Source organism: Canis lupus, chromosome 6 (assembly GCF_048164855.1).
Source record: "Canis lupus baileyi chromosome 6, mCanLup2.hap1, whole genome shotgun sequence".
Taxonomy (NCBI): Eukaryota; Metazoa; Chordata; class Mammalia; order Carnivora; family Canidae; genus Canis; species Canis lupus.
Window position 1 is genome coordinate 75,279,657 of NC_132843.1, and position 20,636 is coordinate 75,300,292.

A 20,636-nucleotide genomic window follows, 5' to 3' on the forward strand; every position below is an offset into this window, starting at 1 on the left:
TCATTAGTGATAGATGAAAACAGATTATCATCATCAATCACGAGACTGACAAGGACATGACATCAAGGTTGAGACTCTGGGGAAAGACTTGATCATGACAGGATTGATTTTCCAGGTCTTATTCTGGTCGGCTATTTCCACTTGCTGTATACAGGACTGCTGACGTGAGAACGGACTGACAGGGTTCCAAAGGAAAGGTACATCTGGAAGCAAGGGCAAGGGTTAGCATTCCTGGAGGGTCCCCAGAAACTGTAGGGACCAGTTGCCCAGGACCTTTTGGCCATACAGTCTATAAATGAGGATTAGGAACTCAGATGCAGAGGGAGAAGAAACGATGTTTCATTTCTATGCAAACCCACCTGCTGTCTCTGTTTATAGAACTGGCATGGAAACTGTCTCAGTGAAACCTGTCCCCAGAGGAATGAACCTGCAGGAAAGGCAGCTTGCAAAGTGCAAAGGCTAGCCCAGTGGGAAAACAGGGTGCCCAAGTCACAGTGAGAGATCAGATGTCAGAACCTGACTCTCCTGAGGCCTGTCAAAATTAACTACTACTGGCTTTTACCCGCAATTTCTGCAGTGTGCAGCACCCTCACAAAACATGGCCCCAAAATAAAGGGAAACTGTTAACAGTATCAGCCCTAAGTAATCCCCGCACCTGCCACTCTGCCTTAATCTCTGTGTGGGTAACTTTCAACATCAATCAAGTGTGCAGATCCCCCTACGAGACAGCTAGAGAAAGCAGTAAGAAAATGTGGGGATATACCAGCAGTCTGGCCCCAGTGACAGACATTTCACTGGGCCTACTCATTTCAGACAAGAAATTCCCCTGGTAGACTTGGGTTTTAAGTTCCCATGTCAAAGAATTCTCTCTCCCACCATGTATCAAAATCTAGCATTACAACTATAGCCCTAAGAGAAAAATCCCGGGAGGGAGCAGCCCCCCTCCTGTTTCCCCAGACTCACAACATTTCTTCTCTGACATTCGAAGATTGGAGGTTTTGGTTTCATAGCTGTTGTTGTTCTGTTCCGAGGAAGATTCAATATTCCCAGACATGGCAGCACTTCCGGAGATGTCTGAAAGGGACAAAAGGAATGTAAGGAAGGAGACATCCCTCAAGAGACTCAGTGAAGAGGACAGGTGCAGAGCAGTGAAAGAATCTTGGGCCAAGGGGATCCCTGGGTGGCTCAGCAGTTTAGAGCCTGCCTTCAGCCCAGGGCGTGATCCTGGAGACCTGGATGGAGTCCCACGTCGGGCTCCCTGCATGGAGCCTGCTCCTCCCTCTGCCTGTGTCTCTACCCCTCTCTCTATGTCTCCCATAAATAAATACAATCTTTAAAAACATTTTTTTAAAAAGGGGTTGTTAAAAAAAAAAAAAAAAAAGAACCTTGGGCCAAGAATCAAGTTCAGCCCTCTTGCTCCGGGTTAGTAGCTCCGATGCCCCTAGATAAGTCCTCCTTAGCCCTGTTTCTTCATCTGTAAACTCCGTTGCACTAGAACCTTGCCCTTTTAATGCTGACTTGGGAGTTACATTTACATAAATTGGCTCCTTCAATCCTCCTAATAATACTTCGGCAAGGCATAGGTGGCTACCATTGTTACTTTCGCCCAAAATGTACAGGTTGAAAGACGGAATTCAATCAAATGAAGTGGCTCATCCACATTCCTTCCTGACCTCAGATTCTCGTTTTCGGAGCTGGGGAGAAGAGCGGCACGAGTCAAGAAGTCAAGGGTGTGCGAATGGGCTGCAGAGATAGGTCGAGTTCGTGATTGTGAAGTCAGTCATTGCAGTCCAAGGGCAGGATTCGGTCCTGCCAAAAAACGGGAGAAGTGGGGGGGGAGCTCAAACACGGTCCCTGATGGAAAAGCTGTGCCCGGCCCCGGTGACGACCGCGGCGCGTCATCGTCATCTCTCCTCCGGGGTTCCCACCCTCCAGCCCTTGCTCTGCACCGTCTCCCCACCTGCCCCTCGGCTCGCAGTCTGTAAGGAACACTGGGGAGCCAAGAGGTGGTAAATGACTTCCCCAAGGTCACCTGCTGAATGCGAAGCCGTGACTCCCAGCTGGGGTGGGCGAGCCTCGTGCTCACGCCCCGCAGCCAGACAGGCAGCGCGTGGGGACCAAAGGTCCTACTGCTCCGAGCACCTTGCACGGTTCTTCCGCGGACCGCACCAACCCTCCGAGCCAAGGCACCAGCCGCCGCCCCCTCCCCCGCCCCGCCCCGCCCCGGGCCCTGCGGCGCGGCAGCCGCTCACCCTCGGAGCCCTCCGCAGCTCCCCCCGGCAGTGGCCCCGGCCCCGGCCCCGGCCCCGTCCCCGGCCCCGGCCCCGGGACGCCGCGGACGGGAGCCGGCACATCACGTGCCCCGGCCAGGCTCCGCCACCCTGGCGTCGGTCCTCACCTGGAGAGGCTCATCCGCCAATCCGGCGGCCGCAGGCTCCCCGGGGCGGGGCTCCGATCGCAGCCGCGGACGGCGGCCGCGGAAGGTGGAAGGAGAAACCGCGCAGCCCGGGGCTCGCGAGCTCCCGAGCGTCCCCGCACCGGGGAGGTGCGTTGCGTCGTTGCTAGGCAACTCCCAGGGCTGGGGGCGGGGCCGACCAGGACGACGCCCCGCCCCCCGGGAGACGGGCCGCGGGAAGGGGGGGGGGGTGGCCTCCTCTCGCGAGAGTGGACGGAACAGACGTCGGGAGGGGCTGGGACTTTTTAGCAACCGGGAAGCCTTGCGGGGTTAACGCTTTCCTCCCTGGACCCCGGGGGGACCTCGGGACGCCCGTGGACTGCAACGTAGACTCGGGAAGGTGCTTGAGCCGACGGCGCCGTGGGGCGCGTGCGTGCCCTCGTAGGCCGGACCCCGAGGCCACTCTGGTTGCCCCCGCAGGAGCCTCCCGGGCGGTCCGCGGCGCCGCGGGTCCTCTGCCCCCCTCCCCGCGGCCCCCCGGCGCCGGCCGCCTCCGAGCACCAGATGGGAAACCGCTTCGGCAGAAACAAACGTTAAGACACGGGGTCACGAAAGGTGTCCAAAAAGGCAAAAAGCTTTCATAAAACTTAGAGGCAGGGAGGGGGGGGGGCTTGTAGGGTAGAGAGGGGAGTTTGCGAATTTCGCGTGCACTTTTCAGCTGCCCCCAGGCCTTTTCTGATGATGCTGGATTCTGTTGATAAACCCAAACCCCAGGGTACGCAGGTGTGCTGCTTCGGATCCCGGATGCCCTGCGTGCGTGCGTGCCTGCATGCATAAATAGGTAAGGACTATGGATTTCTTGGAAAAGAAAGAAATTCAGGGAGGCAGAAATAAATAAATAAATAAATAAATAAATAAGGACTATGGATTTCTTGGGAAAGAAAGAAATTCAGAGAGGCAAAAATAAAGATGGACTATGGATTTCTTGGAAAAGAAAGAAATTCAGAGAGGCAAAAATGAATGAATGAGTGAATAAATAAGGACTATGGATTTCTTGGAAAAGAAAAATTCAGAGGCAAAAATAAATAATACATAAATAAATAAAGACTAGGGGGATCCCTGGGTGGCGCAGCGGTTTGGCGCCTGCCTTTGGCCCAGGGCGCGATCCTGGAGACCCGGGATCGAATCCCACATCGGGCTCCCGGTGCATGGAGCCTGCTTCTCCCTCTGCCTGTGTCTCTGCCTCTCTCTCTCTCTGTGACTATCATAAATAAATAAATTAAAAAAACAAAAAGACTAGGGATTTTTGGAAAAGAAAGAAATTCAGAGGCAAAAATGAATGAATGAATGAGTGAATAAGTAAGGACTATGGATTTCTTGGAAAAGAAAGAAATTCAGGGAGGCAAAAATAAATAAATAAGGACTATGGATTTCTTGAGAAAGAAATCCAGAGAGGCCAAAATAAATAAATACTATGGATTTCTTGGAAAAGAAAGAAATTCAGAGGCAAAAATAAATAAATAAGTAAATAAATAAATAAATAAATAAATAAATAAATAAATAAATAAAGACTATGGATTTCTTGGAAAAGAAAGAAATTCAGAGAGGCAAAAATGAATGAATGAATGAATGAATAAGTAAGTAAGTAAATAAAGACTGGATTTCTTGGAAAAGAAAGAAATTCAGAGAGGCAAAAATGAATGAATGAATGAATGAATAAGTAAGTAAGTAAGTAAATAAAGACTATGGATTTCTTGGAAAAAGAAGGAATTCAGAGGTGTTTATTCCTCCTTCACCTGGGGATTAAACTCATCCTTCAAAAAGAGCTCAGGCAGGATCTCCTCTTGGGGGCTCCGCGGCTGCCTCCTCCGCAGCGCGCCGCGGCCGCCTCCATCCGTCCAGCAGGCGTTCGCTGAGCGCTTATTCGTGGGGCGCGGTCCTCGGTGCTGGGGGCGCAGCGCTGGAAAGGTGACCGCGTCCTGCATTATCGCGTGGCCGTGACAGCCAAGGGTCCTGCCCCCCCACCCCCACCCCCACCCCGCCGCCTCCCGATGCGGGGAGGACTCGGGTTACCCGAGCGGCCGTGGAGGCCCCTCCCTGGCCGCGACCCCAGGACGGCCTGGAGTCCGGATGACACAGGTCGGTCCTCTTCGCTCCTGCTCTTAGGGCCACCACCCCAGGGAGCAAGTGCCCCGGGCGCAGGTGCCGACCTCGGGCGCTCTCTGGGGTGGCCGGGGCACGGGTGCAAGTCCCAGCGCCCTGCAGGTGGCGGGGCCGGCCGTCCGGCTCCCTCGGCCTCGATGAGTCAAAGTTTGCTGCAGCCGCGGGCCCGCTCACGAGCGTCAGATTGTCCCTGACTCACTGACCATTCTTGGCATTCGTCTGCGTCCTGAACCATGACTCGGATCTCTCCAGGTGTCGTTTGCAAGCCACACACTTTAATAGTTTCCGACCTCACCAAGTGCAAGGTCACATGCCGAGGTGCCCGACTCAGGATCCCCTCCCTCCGCCCTCTTTCCTGGAGCATATATGCCGCCAAGGCAAGAGGGCACCTCACTCGCTCTACAGGGAGCAAGGCCACCTGGCCTGTATACAGCGAAGTCTTCATCCTCCGGCTCGCGCGCGGTCGGCTGCACCGAGGGACTTGTCACTTTAAGAGAGTTCGCGCTTCTTAAAGGGCTGAGGCCCGAGCCGCAGCCAACCCTCGCGAGAACTGCAGCCCCCGGCGGTTTCTCGCGATGTCTGGCCCGGCCAAGGGTGGCCATTTTGGAGTCCCCCGGGCGGCTGGTTGCCCCGGCGGCGTCTGCCCACCTGCTGCCGGGACCCGGGCTGGCCGCGCCGCTGCCCGGAGCTGCACCCACACGATGTGGCGGCTCCGCTGCAAGGCCAAGGATGGCACCCATGTGTTGCAGGGCTTGTCCAGCCGGACCCGAGTGCGGGAGCTCCAGGGCCAGATTGCCGCCATCACCGGGATCGCGCCGGGCTGTCAGCGGATCCTCGTGGGGTACCCGCCCGAGGGCCTGGATCTCAGCGACGAGGACACCGTTCTAGGGGATCTGCCCATCCAGTCCGGTGAGGGGGGCGAGCCTGGGGCCGGGGAGAGCCCTGGGAGGACGGAGAGAGGCGTGCGGGGGGGACAGAGATCCTGGTCTGCAGAGGCGGGAGGACTGCGGGCCAGGCGGGGGCGGGGGGCGAGGATCGCGGAGGGGGGGTGAGGAGGGGGAGTGAGGGTGAGGACGGGGCTGAGGATGGGGGGGGGGTGAGGACCGGAGCTGAGGATGGGGGGTGAGGACGGGGCTGAGGATGGGGGGTGAGGACCGGGCTGAGGAAAGGGGGATGAGGAAAGGGGGGTGAGGAGCAGGGCTAAGGATGGGGGGTGAGGAGCGGGGGGTAAGGATGGGGGGTGAGGAGCGGGGGGTAAGGATGGGGGGGTGAGGAGCAGGGCCAAGGATGGGGGGTGAGGAGCGGGGGGTAAGGACGGGGGGGGGTGAGGACGGGGCTAAGGATCAATTGAAGAGCAGAGGACTCTGACGGGGGCCGGGGCTGGCAACTCCTCCACTCTGTATAGGGTTGAAGGAGAGAGGGTGAGCCCAACCCATAGGACAACCCAGAGCCTCATAGCCCCCCCCCCCCCTCAGCTTTCTAGCCTACCTGGAAAACATCTCATTCCTTTTGTTTTCCTTCTGTGTCCACAAAAGTCTGAAAAATAATAATAATAATAAGTTAATAAAATAAAATGAGGTCTGTTTCCTGTCCCGGTAGCTCTTTCCCCCTCTGTCCCTGAAGGAAGCTTAGCAGGACCCAAGGCTGCAGGAGACTTTTCACTTTTGCTGCCCTGGTTGGTTTTTGCCGTCACGTTCGTATATATGTAGCTGCACAGGTACGCTCAGTTGGGAGTATGCTTTTGACACGTCCACGGGAGGCCCTTTCAAATCCGAAACCGTAGCAGTTGTTTCTGTCCATCACTAAAACCTGACTAGCAGCATGGGTCATTGAAGGCTTCTCAGCTGTTGTCTGGAGGATCCTTGTAAACAATCACCGCCCCCCCCCCCCGCCCCCCATGGTAGGGATGTTAACTTTCAGAGAAGAACGAGGACCCCCCCCCCCCCCCGCAGTGGTCTAGTCTGGGGTAAACACATTTTTTGGGAAGACTTGTGCTCTTAGGACGCAGAGGAAGCTGTAAGGAAATTGTGTTGTCGGAGAGGTCTTTTTAAAGCCGATACGAAAGCGTAAAACCAGGGGCTCCTTCCCTCAACTGGAACGCAGCCCCCAGTGTTTCTCTCTTTGTTCTGTTTTCATCTTTATGGAGATGGAGCGGACCCCAAGTGTCCCTGGCCTGCTTGTTTGCAGAGCCGTGCTCTCTGTCCCTAGTCACCCAGGCTCTTCCTACTTCAGCTCCTCCTGCGTGTAATTTGCACACTTGGCTAGTGAACAACCCGTCTCACCTGCGATTTCTCTGCAGTTCTGGATTTGTTTTATTTTCCAACAGGCGACATGCTGATCGTGGAAGAAGACCAAACCAGGCCCAAAAAGTCGCCTACATTCACAAAACATGGTGCTCCCAGTTACGTCAGGGAACCTTTGCCCGTGCTTAGCAGAACTGTGGTCCCAGCAGACAACTCTTGCCTCTTTACCAGTGTGTACTATGTCGTGGAAGGAGGAGTGTTGAATCCTGCTTGCGCCCCTGAGATGAGACGCCTCATAGCACAAATCGTAGCAAGCGATCCAGACTTCTATAGCGAGGCAATACTGGGAAAGACGAATCAAGAGTACTGTGACTGGATCAAAAGGGATGACACCTGGGGAGGAGCTATTGAGATATCAATTCTGTCTAAGTTTTATCAATGTGAAATCTGTGTAGTGGATACACAGACAGTAAGAATTGACCGTTTTGGGGAAGATGCAGGATACCCCAAAAGGGTCCTGCTTATTTATGATGGCATTCACTATGATCCGCTTCAGCGGAACTTCCCTGACCCAGACACCCCGCCTCTGACCATTTTCTCCTCTAATGATGATATTGTTCTTGTACAAGCACTGGAATTAGCAGATGAAGCCAGAAGAAAGAGACAGTTTACTGATGTAAACCGCTTCACCCTGAGGTGCATGGTATGTCAGAAGGGATTAACTGGACAAGCAGAAGCAAGGGACCATGCCAAGGAGACAGGCCATACCAACTTTGGAGAAGTGTGATCTATGCATGATGAGGATTGCCGCCTACTACCTCACAGATCCAGAAGGCTCTGGGTTTTCCAATAAGCTATTTGTAACCCTTAAAGAACAAAGGACACAATGCTTGAACCATCTTTTTAACTTAAAACCACTAAGACACTGAAATTCCTTGTTAAGATTAAAATTAGTGTGCAAGTTTACAGGTGTGTGTCTACAGTGGTGATACATCCATGCCCTTTCTCTGCTGGGGTGACAGAAGCGGTGGTCCTTGCTACCTACCGACAGTAACCTGAGGAGTTGAATCTTAGTACCGTAAACTGGCACCCAGCAGCATTAACCTGTTAGAAGAAAACAACTTCGTATTTTGAGTAATGCGGAAGGCCTCACATGAGGCCACTGGACATAAACCACAGTGTCTCCGTAATTGAATCCTTTTAAAAACTCTGCCTGAGTTAATATTGTTTCTAAATTATGAATTGATTCCTCAAATGAAGACACTCAGAATTGTCAAAATCAATTTTATATTGCAATTTGGTAGACTTTATAAATGTGTACTTAACCAGTTATAAGTACATTGCAAGCAATTTTTACAGGGATGAGTGCGTTCCTTAAGAATATTACCTAAGGAACTGATAGTGCCCAATTTAAGATTTCTAGTGTATAAAAGCAGAATGTATGAGGGAAAAGGTGCCTGAGCAGCTTACTAAAGCTTTAAAAGACCGTCGGCCTCGTGTTTTAACACAACTCATTTATTGATGTTTGTCACGTTGGATAAAAATTTTAAATTAAGCAGGGTATTTATTTTTTAATTGAAGTTTCTTGAAATTTGAGTGCTTGGTTTTTGCTTTTTTACATAAAGAGTTGTCTGGAGGGATTAACTTTTCTCAGCTTTTTCTCCAACTCCTAAAAAACAAGTCTTCATCTAAAGTGATAATGCTGTGCTCTGACTTGGTTTTTGTGAGATCTTTGGCTTACCTAAACAGTATCCTTTTTTCATGCCAGCCTTATCTGGCCACTGATGTGCTTTTGAGTAATTTAATGTTTCTGCAAATTAGCACTTTGCTCATCTACAATCTTTGACTTTCGGAGAGTTTTAAAGTAGTTGGGATAATAATGTTGAATGAATTTATTTCACTTCCAAAATAACGACAGTTTTTAAATCCTTGCCTTATTTAACAGCTCTTTTGGAATTCTGCTTCTTCCTAATAATAGACGTGTAGTCATTTGCTTGGTGGGCTAACCTGCAAGACACATCCTCTAAAATTAGCTCCACCATGAGATCTTCCAGATAAAAGTTTTCTACCTCTTTTCGTAATTCTTCTGAAGATCAGGGATGCTAAATTATAATTTGTTATGTATTATCTCACAGAATGTGAAGAGGCTTAGTGTTGTGAAGTTTTGTTATCTCGGTCTCATTTTTTGATGAAGTATCTCACTTACAAAACCGATGGTATACTTTAAAGCACTTCTGGCTCTTTCAGCATATCTTCTTGGCAAATGTTTTAAAATTGAGATTTACTTTTAGCACTTTCACGTGGTGGAGGTGGCCATATAAAATTAAGGAGCATGTGAACAATTCAGTGAACAAGTTCCTTTAAGGAAGAATTCCCAAAGTATGCTTGAAATCATTAGGTGACATTTCTTGAGTACCTATTTTGTGAATAGCTGCTTGAGATATAAGTTACCGATCGGTGTAACTTAAAAGTGTTTTTCTATTTTACTGAGCCTTAAAAATAGCACTTGTGAACTTGCGATAACGTTTGGCAATCATAATATGTACAAATGAGTGTGTTTGAAAATCTCTTTGTACCTGGCTGTTTTCTTGGTCTAAAGATTTTTCTATCCCTTATTCTACCCCACCCCACCCCTCCCCCGAAAATAATTACACTTAAAACTAGAAGTTAAGAGTATACCACGGGGTAACATACATCAAATTGAGCTTTACACATCATTATTCATAAAGCTTGCCTTTCTGTCTTTAGGTACTTCAGGAGCCAAACTTGACATTTGTTTACTGGAATTTAGAGAAGTTTGTTCATGCAACAAATATTTATTGGGTAATTTATAATGTACCAGGCATGTATTGATCTGTTTTCCAACATAAATTTCTGTCACTTTAAAATTGAGTATATTTTATCTACATTGGATTAATTTAACAAATAGAAATAGAACATGGTATTTTATAAAAGTAAACATTTACATTTTAAGTGTTTTTGTTTGCGTATTTAAGCTTCTCCTTTTATAGCAAGTGTCAGATATTCCGGGGATCATACTCAATTTTACCTGTTATCTAGGATGTCCGTTCACCAACTGGACACTGATAGTCAAATGGCTCTCAGTAATGAGTTCTAAATTAATCAGTTGCTGAAATTCAGCACTAGGACTTGAATGTTCTGATCATGGAAAATCCAAGATGATGCATTATTTGCAGGCAATGTGATTTAGTTCCTGCGGATTAAAAAACCTAAACTTGTGCTCTTTCTAAAACTCAAGCTTATAAACCTCACAGAATCTAAAGATTTTTTTTAATTGCACTTATGAAACTCTTGAAATTAGTTTATTAATGTGTGTAAATTCTAATCTTCAGAATTTTGAAAGCCTATGGATTTAGTACTTGCAGCAGGATCCAAAACTTTTTCTTAAATTTGCACTTGAGCAGAATGAAACCTTTCTCCCTATTTATTCCGTTTTTGAGTGCCATACCAGAATATTTTTTTAATTCAAATAAGGATAGTTTACATTAGTGGCTGAGTGAAGGAAAATTACACTTTCCTGTCCCCCACTCCTCTTTTATTTTTTCTTTCCCTTAACTCTTCTTTGGATTTAGAGATTTGGTATATGGCAGTGAAGATGCACTTCTAGGTAGAATGTTTTCAGAGGTTAAAATTAATATCCCTGGGAATTTTGTGATGTGATAGCCATATAAGGCCATCAGTGTGGTACATTCTTAGTTAATCATTCCTAGTTGATTTCTTGATTATTTCGCATTAATGAAAATTAGCATAGTCAAGGGGTACCCTTGAAAGTTTGGCTGCTGGTCAGCTTGACCCTATTGGCAAAAACTAATATAATCATGCCAGTTGATTATTCCATAAAGTTCAAGCCCCAGCAGAGTCATAGTCAGGAACGCATTAATGTGTTATCTCACTATAAATGCCCCTAAGTGCCCACGCCTAACTTGCTTATCTAGCATATTCTTCTTATCCTGTGTAGGCATTAAAACATATGTTGCAAGTTGCCCTAGCTAAACATAGTTTTTTCTATGTCTTTTTTGAAAAAGTTAGAATGAGGAGTATGTAAAATTAGCAGAATAATTGTTTTCTTTATGGATCAGGTGGCCTTCCAAAAACTTTCATATATTAAGATTTATGTTCTTTCATGTGTTGAGACACACATTTGTTATTATTTGCAGCACTTTAAAAAAATATGAAGTAAAAGTTTACATGTTAGCCCTCTCTAGGGATCTTGTTAAAGGCATTAAAAAATAATTCTTGACCTGCTAACAATCAGCTCTTCTTAATCAATAATTGCCATCAGTGTATAGCGTATCCAGTGGTACAACATTCTGGTGTTTTGATTACAGTGGAACTTGATTTCAGTAACTTAGGAGCATGCTCTGTGCCCTAGCATTCAAAAATTATCTGTTTCTGTAATGTGATTGTTCTTTATCATTCATTGTGCAGTGCAGTATTCAAATTTGTTCTTGTAGCACAAGGTTGGCTATACCAACTTGGAAAAGACTAAATTCTTAAAACTCTTCATTTATTTCTAAGCAAACTTATTTTAAGGGAGCTGATTTTTTAGCCTTAAAAGTATCATTTTTAAGTCTAAAGTGCAACACTTGATTTTGAATAAGCTAGTTCATTAGCTAACAATGTTCTCTTACTAAGAGTTATAATATTTCAACACATCTAATTCAACTTAGACAAAAAAACTTGCCTGATTTGGGGAAAGGGTTTTATTATTTTTTTTTTCTTTTCTGAAAATCAGCTGACATTTTGTTTACAGTGCTTTGAATATTTGGCTTTGAAGAAATTGTTACATTGATACTGAGTTGTGGGGTGCTGATTTAGGTCTTGGTCCATATGAATTTAAAGGAGATTACTCTTTTAAAAAGTTTAAAGAGGAAAGGGGATAAACAGAAAGATCTTCAAATGGATACATCTCTCCAGAAGAGATCCTCAAATGGATACATTCCCTAGTCATGAATAATAGTTTTCAAAAAATTTTTCAAGCAATGCCTTTGTGTCCTCCTAACCCTCCTCACCCTTTTCTTGGCATAGAATGTAGCAGGGCCATAACTGAGAAGCTTGTCATTAATGTATAAACCACAAATAGAAGCATTTTGCTATGATGCCTTTTTATACTTGTCTTTTAAAAATACCCACATCAAGGCGCTTATGGATGTGAAAATAGGATTTGGCTAAGTTGTAGGTAACAGGTTAACCTAAGAAAGTTTTAGAATTTCTACGAAGATTACATGAGCCTGATTTTAGAGCTGGTATAGGATATGCAGTAAGTTGTAGTCCATGAATTACTTAAAAGGACCAGGGCACCTAATTCTTGTCAGGTTTCCAGTCCACCTTGGTGCCATTCATGACTCAAGCTGTTTACAGGAAATATAATTTCCATAGCAAAGAGTAGTTTTTCCCTTTAAAGTATTGAATTCAGCTTAAAGTGCAAAATAAATATGTGTAAGTTTGTCAAAAGGAATAGAGAATGACAATAGTCCTCTATTTCCTGTACTGATGTAGTAGAGGTGGAGATTCCTGAAGCAAGAAGGAAACCCCAGATTGTCAAATTTAGAGCTTAGAACATGACTTGTAAAAGTAGTTGGGAAGGGCAGAACAGAAGGAAGTTCTGTTTCTTGGCATATTTTTCTTTATTAAGATAGTGTTTTCTTGTTTTAAAAATGTTCTTTTGTCTACTTGCCAGCATTTTTTTTTTCAAAGTTAATGCACTGCTGCTACCTGGGAGATGTCTTACTTCATTTTGTACAACTCTTATGTGATTTTGCCATTGTCATTAAGATGAATTGATTTTATTTATGAGGTCTGTGATTTTAAATACCAAATGCTGTATGAAGTGACTTGTTTTGAAGGAATAAATGAAGTGAAAATACTGTTGTCTGAGCGTATTTTGGGGTGAGGACAGAGGGCCAGTGAACAGCCACCACACTCAGGTTACATATTTATCACCAAAAGCTAATAGGCCACTGCTTTGACTAGGGTGTCAACATCTGCCAAATCTCACTCTGTAGATGGAATCTTAAATGACTTTGACCGAAGAAATGAAAATGTTTCTTTTTGACACCACAGGACATTTGAAATTTTCCTTCCTTGACTCCAAATTTCCTGTAGTTGATTCGATGAAGAAATAGCACTTATATTTTAACTCTAATTCTATCCCAACAGGGTGATGTGACGTAGGCTGCAGAAGCGGTTGCATTTTGATAGTTAAACCAGAAAAAAGGAAGCAATAGTGTTAATGTACACTGCTTTAGTCATATTGCATTGGGGGTTTGAATAAAGGTTTTACATGTAAGACAATGAAAAACTAAAGAGCCAAGACTATAGCTCTTTTCCCTCCAACTTGTCTGACCACAATTGTCATGATAGCTGAAGGAACTGAGGAGAGAAGAGGTCTCAGGTCGATGTAACATCTTCACATTCTGGGAAACATGTGAAAGATGAAGTAGATTTATTCCCTAAGGCTCTAGAGGAGAGAACTCAGACCAATAAGGGGTGAGTATTGCAAAATAAAATCTACCTTTTATTAAAACCTAATGCAAATAGAAAAGGATGCTTTCACATTGAAATTCAAGTATTATGAAATGGCCTCCTGCATTGTGAGAAAAAGAGCTACAAGTCATAAGGTCCCTGACATCTTGAAAATTTTGTTTCCAGAGCTAGTTATGAAATAAATAGATCACTTACAAAAAGAACGTCTCCACTAGAGGAAAACCCATTTTTCTTTGTTTTGATTTTTCCTCTTTCCTGTCCCATCAGTGTTTCGAAGGGAGTGACTTGTGCTCTTACTTAGTAATCCAGCAGAGGCTGCAAAGCAGGACTTACATACTGAGCAGTAGTATATACTATGCTTATTTTATCTCGAAGACTAAAAATGAGAGGTTCAAGAAAAAAGTAGGCATCTTATTTTTCCTATTTAAAAAAATGTGTTCTAATGTGGACTGCCTTTGTCTCTGTTGTGTTTATAGATTTTGAGGGTATTTATCTGATGGAATCAAGTGCCAGGGTATCATGAACATACTTCCCTAAAGCTTACTAAACTTAAGGTTTCCCTATATGTGAGTTAAAGGGGGAAAAAAAAAAGTCAAGAATTTGTGAGGAACAAACAAAACAAGTCCTTTTTCTGCTTCCGTGACAGCCTCTCTCAGCTGCTTCTCTGCCTTTCTGTCCTCTAAAATTCCTTCTGTACACCAAGAAGAGTTTTTTGATCTTACTTGATGGCATTTCTTTGTATTCAAATAGATGGACTTCATTAGTGAATCTTCAGACATCAGAGCAGGTGTCACAGTGACTTAAGTGGTCATGTTCTAAAACCCTACAACTGAATAATTGAAGTAGGTTAAAAGCTATGATTTTGAAGTTGGAAGCTTACTCGGCTCAAAGTCAATGGATGCTGATGTTAAGTACAAGATTTGGGCAAAATTATTCCTGATAATCCCTTAATTGGCCCAGAGTATGTAGACATCACCACAACAATAAGTCCAATCCAGCTAGTGTTGAAAGAGTTCATGCTCACTCCTCCAGCTCTTTTGAGTTCCCAACCTACAGCAAAGATGGTTCACTAGATCCTATGCATTGGTGGGATTCCAGACTCCAATCCCTGATTCCCTGCTTATGTAAAGCTGTCAGAAGCACCACTCAGGGTCTCAGTCACCCATTCTGGAATAGAGAAATGTCTTCAGAGGAAAAGTGGTCCCAAATGTTGGGGCCCCACACCTATCCTTATCCTTTCCAAGCCTGGCATTTCTTCAAATTCTTCACTATAGTTTTAGCCCCCCACTACTTCAGCAAGAAGGTTTATTTGAATTACCTAGTCCAATGTTACAGGATATGAAAGTCCTCAGCAACACCTTTCACATGACAATCAAGAAACAGCTACCACAGGGGATCCCTGGGTGGCTCAGCGGTTTAGCACCTGCCTTTGGCCCAGGGCATGATCCTGGAGTCCTGGGATCGAGTCCCACGTTAGGTTCCCGGCATGGAACCTGCTTCTCCCTCCTCCTGTGTCTCTGCCTTTCTCTCTCTATGTCTATCACGAATAAATAAATAAATCTTAAAAAAAAAAAAGTAAAGAAAAGAAACAGCTACCATAAAATTGGTATTTAAAAAAAGAAGGAGGAGGAGAAATAACTTGGAAATATCAGGTATGAAGTAAATGATTTAACAATATTAATTTTCTGTCATCAATGGGGGGAGGGTAGTAAGAATTTGTCAGTGTTTATTTTAAAAAGTCCGGAAGGAAGAAGCATTTTTCTCAAGTAACCATGAATATTTCTAGCACAATTCATTTCAATTCTGTTAGATATTTATATTGAAATCAGTAGAAATTGTGTCCCTTATGGAATGAGAATAATTTTTTAGAGTCTTATATGAGTATTTCATGAAATTATTCATCCCCTAATTGCCCATGGGACATTCTACCTATTAGACTTCCAAACTTCTTTCAACTGTGACTTAACCCTTTTGCATTGGAATTGATAAGTTTTTCTCTTAGGAATTGTGTTGCCTTGGGGATCCCTGGGTGGCTCAGCGATTTAGCACCTGCCTTCGGCTCAGGCCATGATCCTGGAGTCCTGGGATTGAGTCCTGCATCGGGCTCCCTGCATGGGGAGGGAGTGTCTATGTGTCTGCCTCTCTCTCTCTTTCTCTGTGTCTGTCATAAATAAATAAATAAAATCTTTAAAAAAAATTGTTTTGCCTTGAATTACTTCTCTTGGAGCTTGAATATTAATGGAGTAAACTGATAAAACCAAGATTTTAAACCAACAAAACCACAGAACAGATTCTGAATTACGTTGATCTTCTGTCAAAGTGACCCTATTAGATCCAGCCTTATTTTACTCTTAACCTATAACAATGAAGACTGAGAAAATGATCTTGGATTTAGTCAGAATTGGCTAAAGTCAATTTATCTTTAACTGAAATATTGTTAAGCAGTTTAACAACCCACGATTGAGTGTTTATTGTAAAGTATACGGTCATATACCGTAGGATTTGACAAGGATAGTCATTTATTCAATAAGCATATTTTGGGGCAGCCTGCGTAGCTCAGGGGTTTAGTGCTGCCTTCAGCCCAGGGCCTGATCCTGGAGACCCGGGATTGAGTCCCACGTCAGGCTCCCTGCATGGAGCCTGCTTCTCCCTCTGTCTGTGTCTCTGCCTCTCTCTATGTGTCTCCCATGAATAAATAAAATCTTTAAAAAAAATTTTTTTTGAATGCTAAATTTCAGGAACTGTCCTAGGTGCTGGATATACATAGGTTGGAGGACTGGGGGACACAAACAATGCTATAAAGAAATAGAAATGAAGGTGCTATGAAGAGAATAATGGTGGGGGAGATTTTAATTTAAAGCGGTGAATCTGGGAGAGTTTTTTTGAGAAAGTGACTAAGTTGAAACCTGAAGCATGAATAGGAGATAGTCATTTGAAGAGTATGAAGAGCATTCCAGGTAAGGGGTGTAGTATTTGCAAACCTGATATTGCAGGAAGAAACATTTTCTAGGCCAGTTTGGCCATAGTGTGATAATCAGAAAAAGAGGGACATTAGGTGAAATTTTAGAAGTGAGCAAGGATCCAGATTTGCATCATCGATAAGCTATATTAAGCAGTTAACTGAATACATACCTGCCATATTTTATTTGCTTGTTCATTTTATACGTGTATCTCAAAATAGTTTGTCCACAATGGCAGGGATCAGTTCTCCTTTATTACCCTTGTATTCTCAGCACCTAACAAAGTACTGGACACATAGTAAATGTTCTTATGTATTTGAATGAACTTATGAATGAATGAATTCAATGTATAACTTAAGAATAAAATTATCCTGGCTTGTCTACGTGACTCAGTTAAGTGTCCAGCTCTTGATTTTGGCTCAAGTTGTGAGATCAATCCCTGTGTTGGGCTCCCTGCTGGCCATGGAGCCTGCTTAAGATTCTCTCCCTCTCCCTCTGCCCCTCATCACCCCAGCTCATGCTTTCTCTCTCTCTCTCTCTCAAAAAAATAAATAAATAAATATATAAATAAAATTAAAAATTAAAGTTATCCTAAGATAAATGGGAGGACATTATAGCATATTAAGGAAGGGCATGAGATTTATGTTTCTCCAAGGCCTTTGAACTGCTCTGTGGACAATGGATTGAAGGGGACAAGAATGGAAGTGGAGGACCAGTTAGGAGGAGGCTGGTGCAGTCCCCTATTGAAGTGGTGATGGTAATAATTATGATAGCATTTGTTGAGTGCTAACAATGCTGTGAGCATTTTTCATGTATAATCTCATGTAATCTTCACAATGACTATGAGATTCATTGAAAGGCATAAACTCTGAAGGACAAAGAAATGGTGGGGTAAACAATAGTCACAAATTTTTGGAAGCTAGCCAGCAGTTGGATGAGTATCAACGGACCTAGCAGATTTGAAAAAGCTGATCCTAAGCCATCAACTCTACTTTTTCCATGAAGATCCCCCCTCAAAAATCCAAGAATTGGTGGCATTAGTACCCCTGGAAACAGAGATGGGGAAAAAAAGATCTTCTCTCCCACTCAGAGCAACTAAGAGCTTGTTACATCCCCTCTCAGGACAGGGTAAAATAGGGTCTCTGTACTAAAACTAAGGGAATGAAGTCATGTTTATACACTAGATGCTGCGAATAATAACCTGCCTCTGCTACTAGGCTCCAAGAATGCCAGCTGTCAGAATTAGGCCCTTCAGGAAGGATTGTGGAAAACTCTTCTCTGAGGACTCCAAACAGGCCATAAAAAAGATTAAAGATACTGGCATCAAAGACTTCCCAACCAAATAGCCCAAATAGCCCTAGGAGTTCACTCTGTAGCAAAGTCCCCAAGTTAACCACCCCCAGCCATGCTGAAAACTTTTTTTGCTGACAAATTCTTAAATTTGAGTGGATAGTCAAGAATTACCAGACATCTGAATAGATGTTTTTTAACAAGAAACACAAAAGCCAAAATAAATGGGGGAAAAAAGTAACTTGGAAAAAACAGAGATATAGAGGCAGAAAAACACCAACATTCTGTTTACATCTATGTTCCTAAAGTAATAAAAGAAGATTTTAACATCCATGGAACTGGAGAAAATGTAATAAAAATTCAGAGAACAAACAATAATTATTGGAAATTAAAAATGCAATAGCGGAAAGAAAACACAATAGAGAGTTGTAGATAATTTTAAGAAATCTCTTAGTAGCAAAACAAAGATATTGAGATCTAGGAGGCTGTCAAATCTGTGGCTAGAATATCAATACTTCAAACATGTATGAATTTACACGCTTTCCCTGGAAACTACTGAAAAATGTGTTTTACCAAACTGAGAGAAATAACTCAGGAAAGAGGAAGATACGAGATTCAGGTAATCCAGCAAAAGAAAGAGGTAGAAGAATTTTTCCCAGGAGGATGATGGAGACAGATATGAAAATGATAGCCATACAACAGGCTAGAGAACAACCTATCCAGATAGAAGTAAATCACAATGCTCTGGAAAATGTTCAGGATGAACCTAATGGTATACTACTATATTTGAAAGTATTGAGAGGAGATCTGCACAGTGGGCAAGACTGGAAGGACAAAAAAAGATAAAAGAAAAGGAAAAGGAAACATAGTATATTTCACAACCCACCTGTCAATAGCATTTACTTATGTGAAAAAGTAGAGAACCAAATTAGACATTTTAGCTCCAGAGATACTGCACTTAAGTCTCATACATTTGAAAATGGGTCAACCAAGAAATTAAAGAAGAATTTTAAAAATTTATAGAAACAAATGAAAATGAAAACACAACTGTTCAAAACCTTTGGAATGCAGCAAAGGTGGTCCTAAGAGGGAAGGATACAGCAATACAAACCTTTCTCAAGAAACAAGAAAGGTCTCAAACAACACAACCTAACCTTACACCTAAAGGAGCTGGAGAAAGAAAAGCAAATAAAGCCTAAATCCAGCAGAAGAGAATTAATAAAGATTAAAGCAAAGATCAATGAAATAGAAAACAAAAGAACATTAGGGCAGATCAACGAAATTAGGAGCTGGTTCTTTGAAAGAATAAGATTGATAAACCCCTTGTCAGAATTATCAAAAAGAAAAGAGAAAGTATCAAATTAATACTTTTATTAAATTAATAAAATCTTGAATGAAAGAGGAGAGATCACAACCAACACCAAAGAAATACAATTTTAAGAACATATTATGAATAACCATATGCCAACAAATCAGGCAATGTGGAAGAAATGAATACATTTTCAGAAACCTATAAACTACCAAAACTGAAACAGAAAACCTGAACAGACCCATAATCAGGAAGGAAGTTGAAGCAGTCATCAAAAATCTCCCAACAAACAACAGTCCAGAGCCGGTTGGATTCCCAGGACAATTCTACCAAACATTTAAAGAATTAATACCTATTCTTCTGAAGCTGTTTCAAAAAATAGAAATGGAAGGAAAACTTCCAAACTCTTTCTGTGAGGCCAGCATTACACCTTGATCCCAAAACCAGACAAAGATCCCCCCACCAAAAAGAATAATGGACCAAAATCCCTGATGAACATAGATGAAAGAATTCTCACCAAAACACTAGCCAATAGGATCCAACAGTACATTAAAGGATTATTCACCATGACAAGTGGGAAATATTCCTGGGCTGCGAGGGCAGTTCAATATCTGCAAATCAATCAATGTGATACACTATATTAATAAAAGGAAGGGAACCATATGATCCTCTCACTATGTGCAGAAAAAGTATTTCACAAGTATAGCATACTTTCTTGATTAAAATTCTTCACAGTGTAGGGATAGAGGGAACATACCTCAATATCATAAAAGCCAGATATGAAAAGCCCACAGCAAATATCATTCTCAACAGGGCGAAACAGAGCTTTTCCCCTAAGATCAGGAACACAACATGGATGTCCACTCTCACCACTGTTAAACATAGTACAAGAATTCCTAGCCTCAGCAATCAGCAACAAGAAGAAACAAAAGGCATCTGAATCAGCAAAGAAGTCAAACTCTCACTCTTTGCAGATGCCATGATACTCTACGTGGAAAACCCAAAAGTCTCCACCCCAAAATTGAGCTGGAACTCATACAGGAATTCAATAAAGTGGCAGGATATAAAATCAATGCACAGAAATCAGTTGGATTTCCATACACTAACAATGAGACAGAAGAAAGAGAAATTAAAGAGTCAATCCCATTTGCACCCAAAACCATAGATACAGAGGAATAAACGTAGCCAAAGAAACAAAGGATCTGTACTCTGAAAACTATAGAACACTCATGAAAGAAATTGAAGAAGACACAAAGAAATGGAAAAAATGTCACATGCTCATGGAGTGGAAAAAAAAATACTGTTAAAATGTCTCTGCTATGGCACACCTGGGTGGCTCAGTGATTAAGTGTCTGCCTTTGGCTCAGGTCATGATCACTGGGTCCTAGGATTGAGTCCCACATTGGGCTCCCCACAGGGAGCCTGCTTCTCCCTCTGCCCTGCTTCTCCCTCAGCCTATGTCTCTGCCTCTCTCTGTGTGTCTCTCATGAATAAATAAATAAAATATTTTTTTAAAATAAAAGTCTCTGCTACTTAGAACAACCTATACATTCAGTGCCAGCCTTATCAAAATACCACCAATATTTTGCACAGAGCTGGAACAAAGAATCCTAAAATGTGTATGATATCAGAAAATACTCCAAATAGCCAAAGGAATGTAGAAAAAGAAAACTAAAGCTGGTGGCATCATAATTCCAGACTTCAAGCTATATTACAAAGCTGTGATCAGCAAGACAATATGGCACTGGCACCGAAACAGACACATAGAT

At 43.4% G+C, this 20,636-nt stretch overlaps 2 protein-coding genes across 14 annotated transcripts in view; one reads left to right on the top strand and one right to left on the bottom strand.

Annotated features, from left to right (window-relative positions):
* Positions 1 to 5,060, bottom strand: part of PFKFB2 (6-phosphofructo-2-kinase/fructose-2,6-biphosphatase 2) — a 26,616-nt gene extending 21,556 nt beyond the window's left edge. The window contains exons 1-4 of one of the 12 annotated variants that reach the window (XR_012033284.1): positions 4,469 to 5,058; positions 4,192 to 4,355; positions 1,674 to 1,809; positions 964 to 1,074 (exon numbers count right to left, since the gene is read on the bottom strand). Coding sequence is in view for 10 of the 12 variants with exons in the window: in XM_072831251.1 (XP_072687352.1) it covers positions 964 to 1,054 (91 nt within the window). In the remaining 2 variants the exon portion in view is untranslated. The other 11 variants (XM_072831256.1, XM_072831251.1, XM_072831250.1 and 8 more) reach the window with 11 other exon arrangements.
* On the top strand, positions 4,429 to 12,689 carry YOD1 (YOD1 deubiquitinase). 2 transcript variants are annotated; one of them, XM_072831262.1, is made up of 3 exons: positions 4,429 to 4,534; positions 5,308 to 5,467; positions 6,885 to 12,689. In XM_072831262.1, the coding sequence occupies exons 1-3, from the start codon at positions 4,526 to 4,528 to the stop codon at positions 7,586 to 7,588; spliced, it is 873 nt and encodes a 290-aa protein (XP_072687363.1). In that variant the 5' UTR covers positions 4,429 to 4,525; the 3' UTR covers positions 7,589 to 12,689. The 2 variants fall into 2 exon arrangements, with proteins under 2 accessions (XP_072687363.1, XP_072687362.1); XM_072831261.1 differs by having other exon boundaries at positions 4,461 to 5,467.
* The last annotated feature ends 7,947 nt before the right edge of the window (positions 12,690 to 20,636 follow it).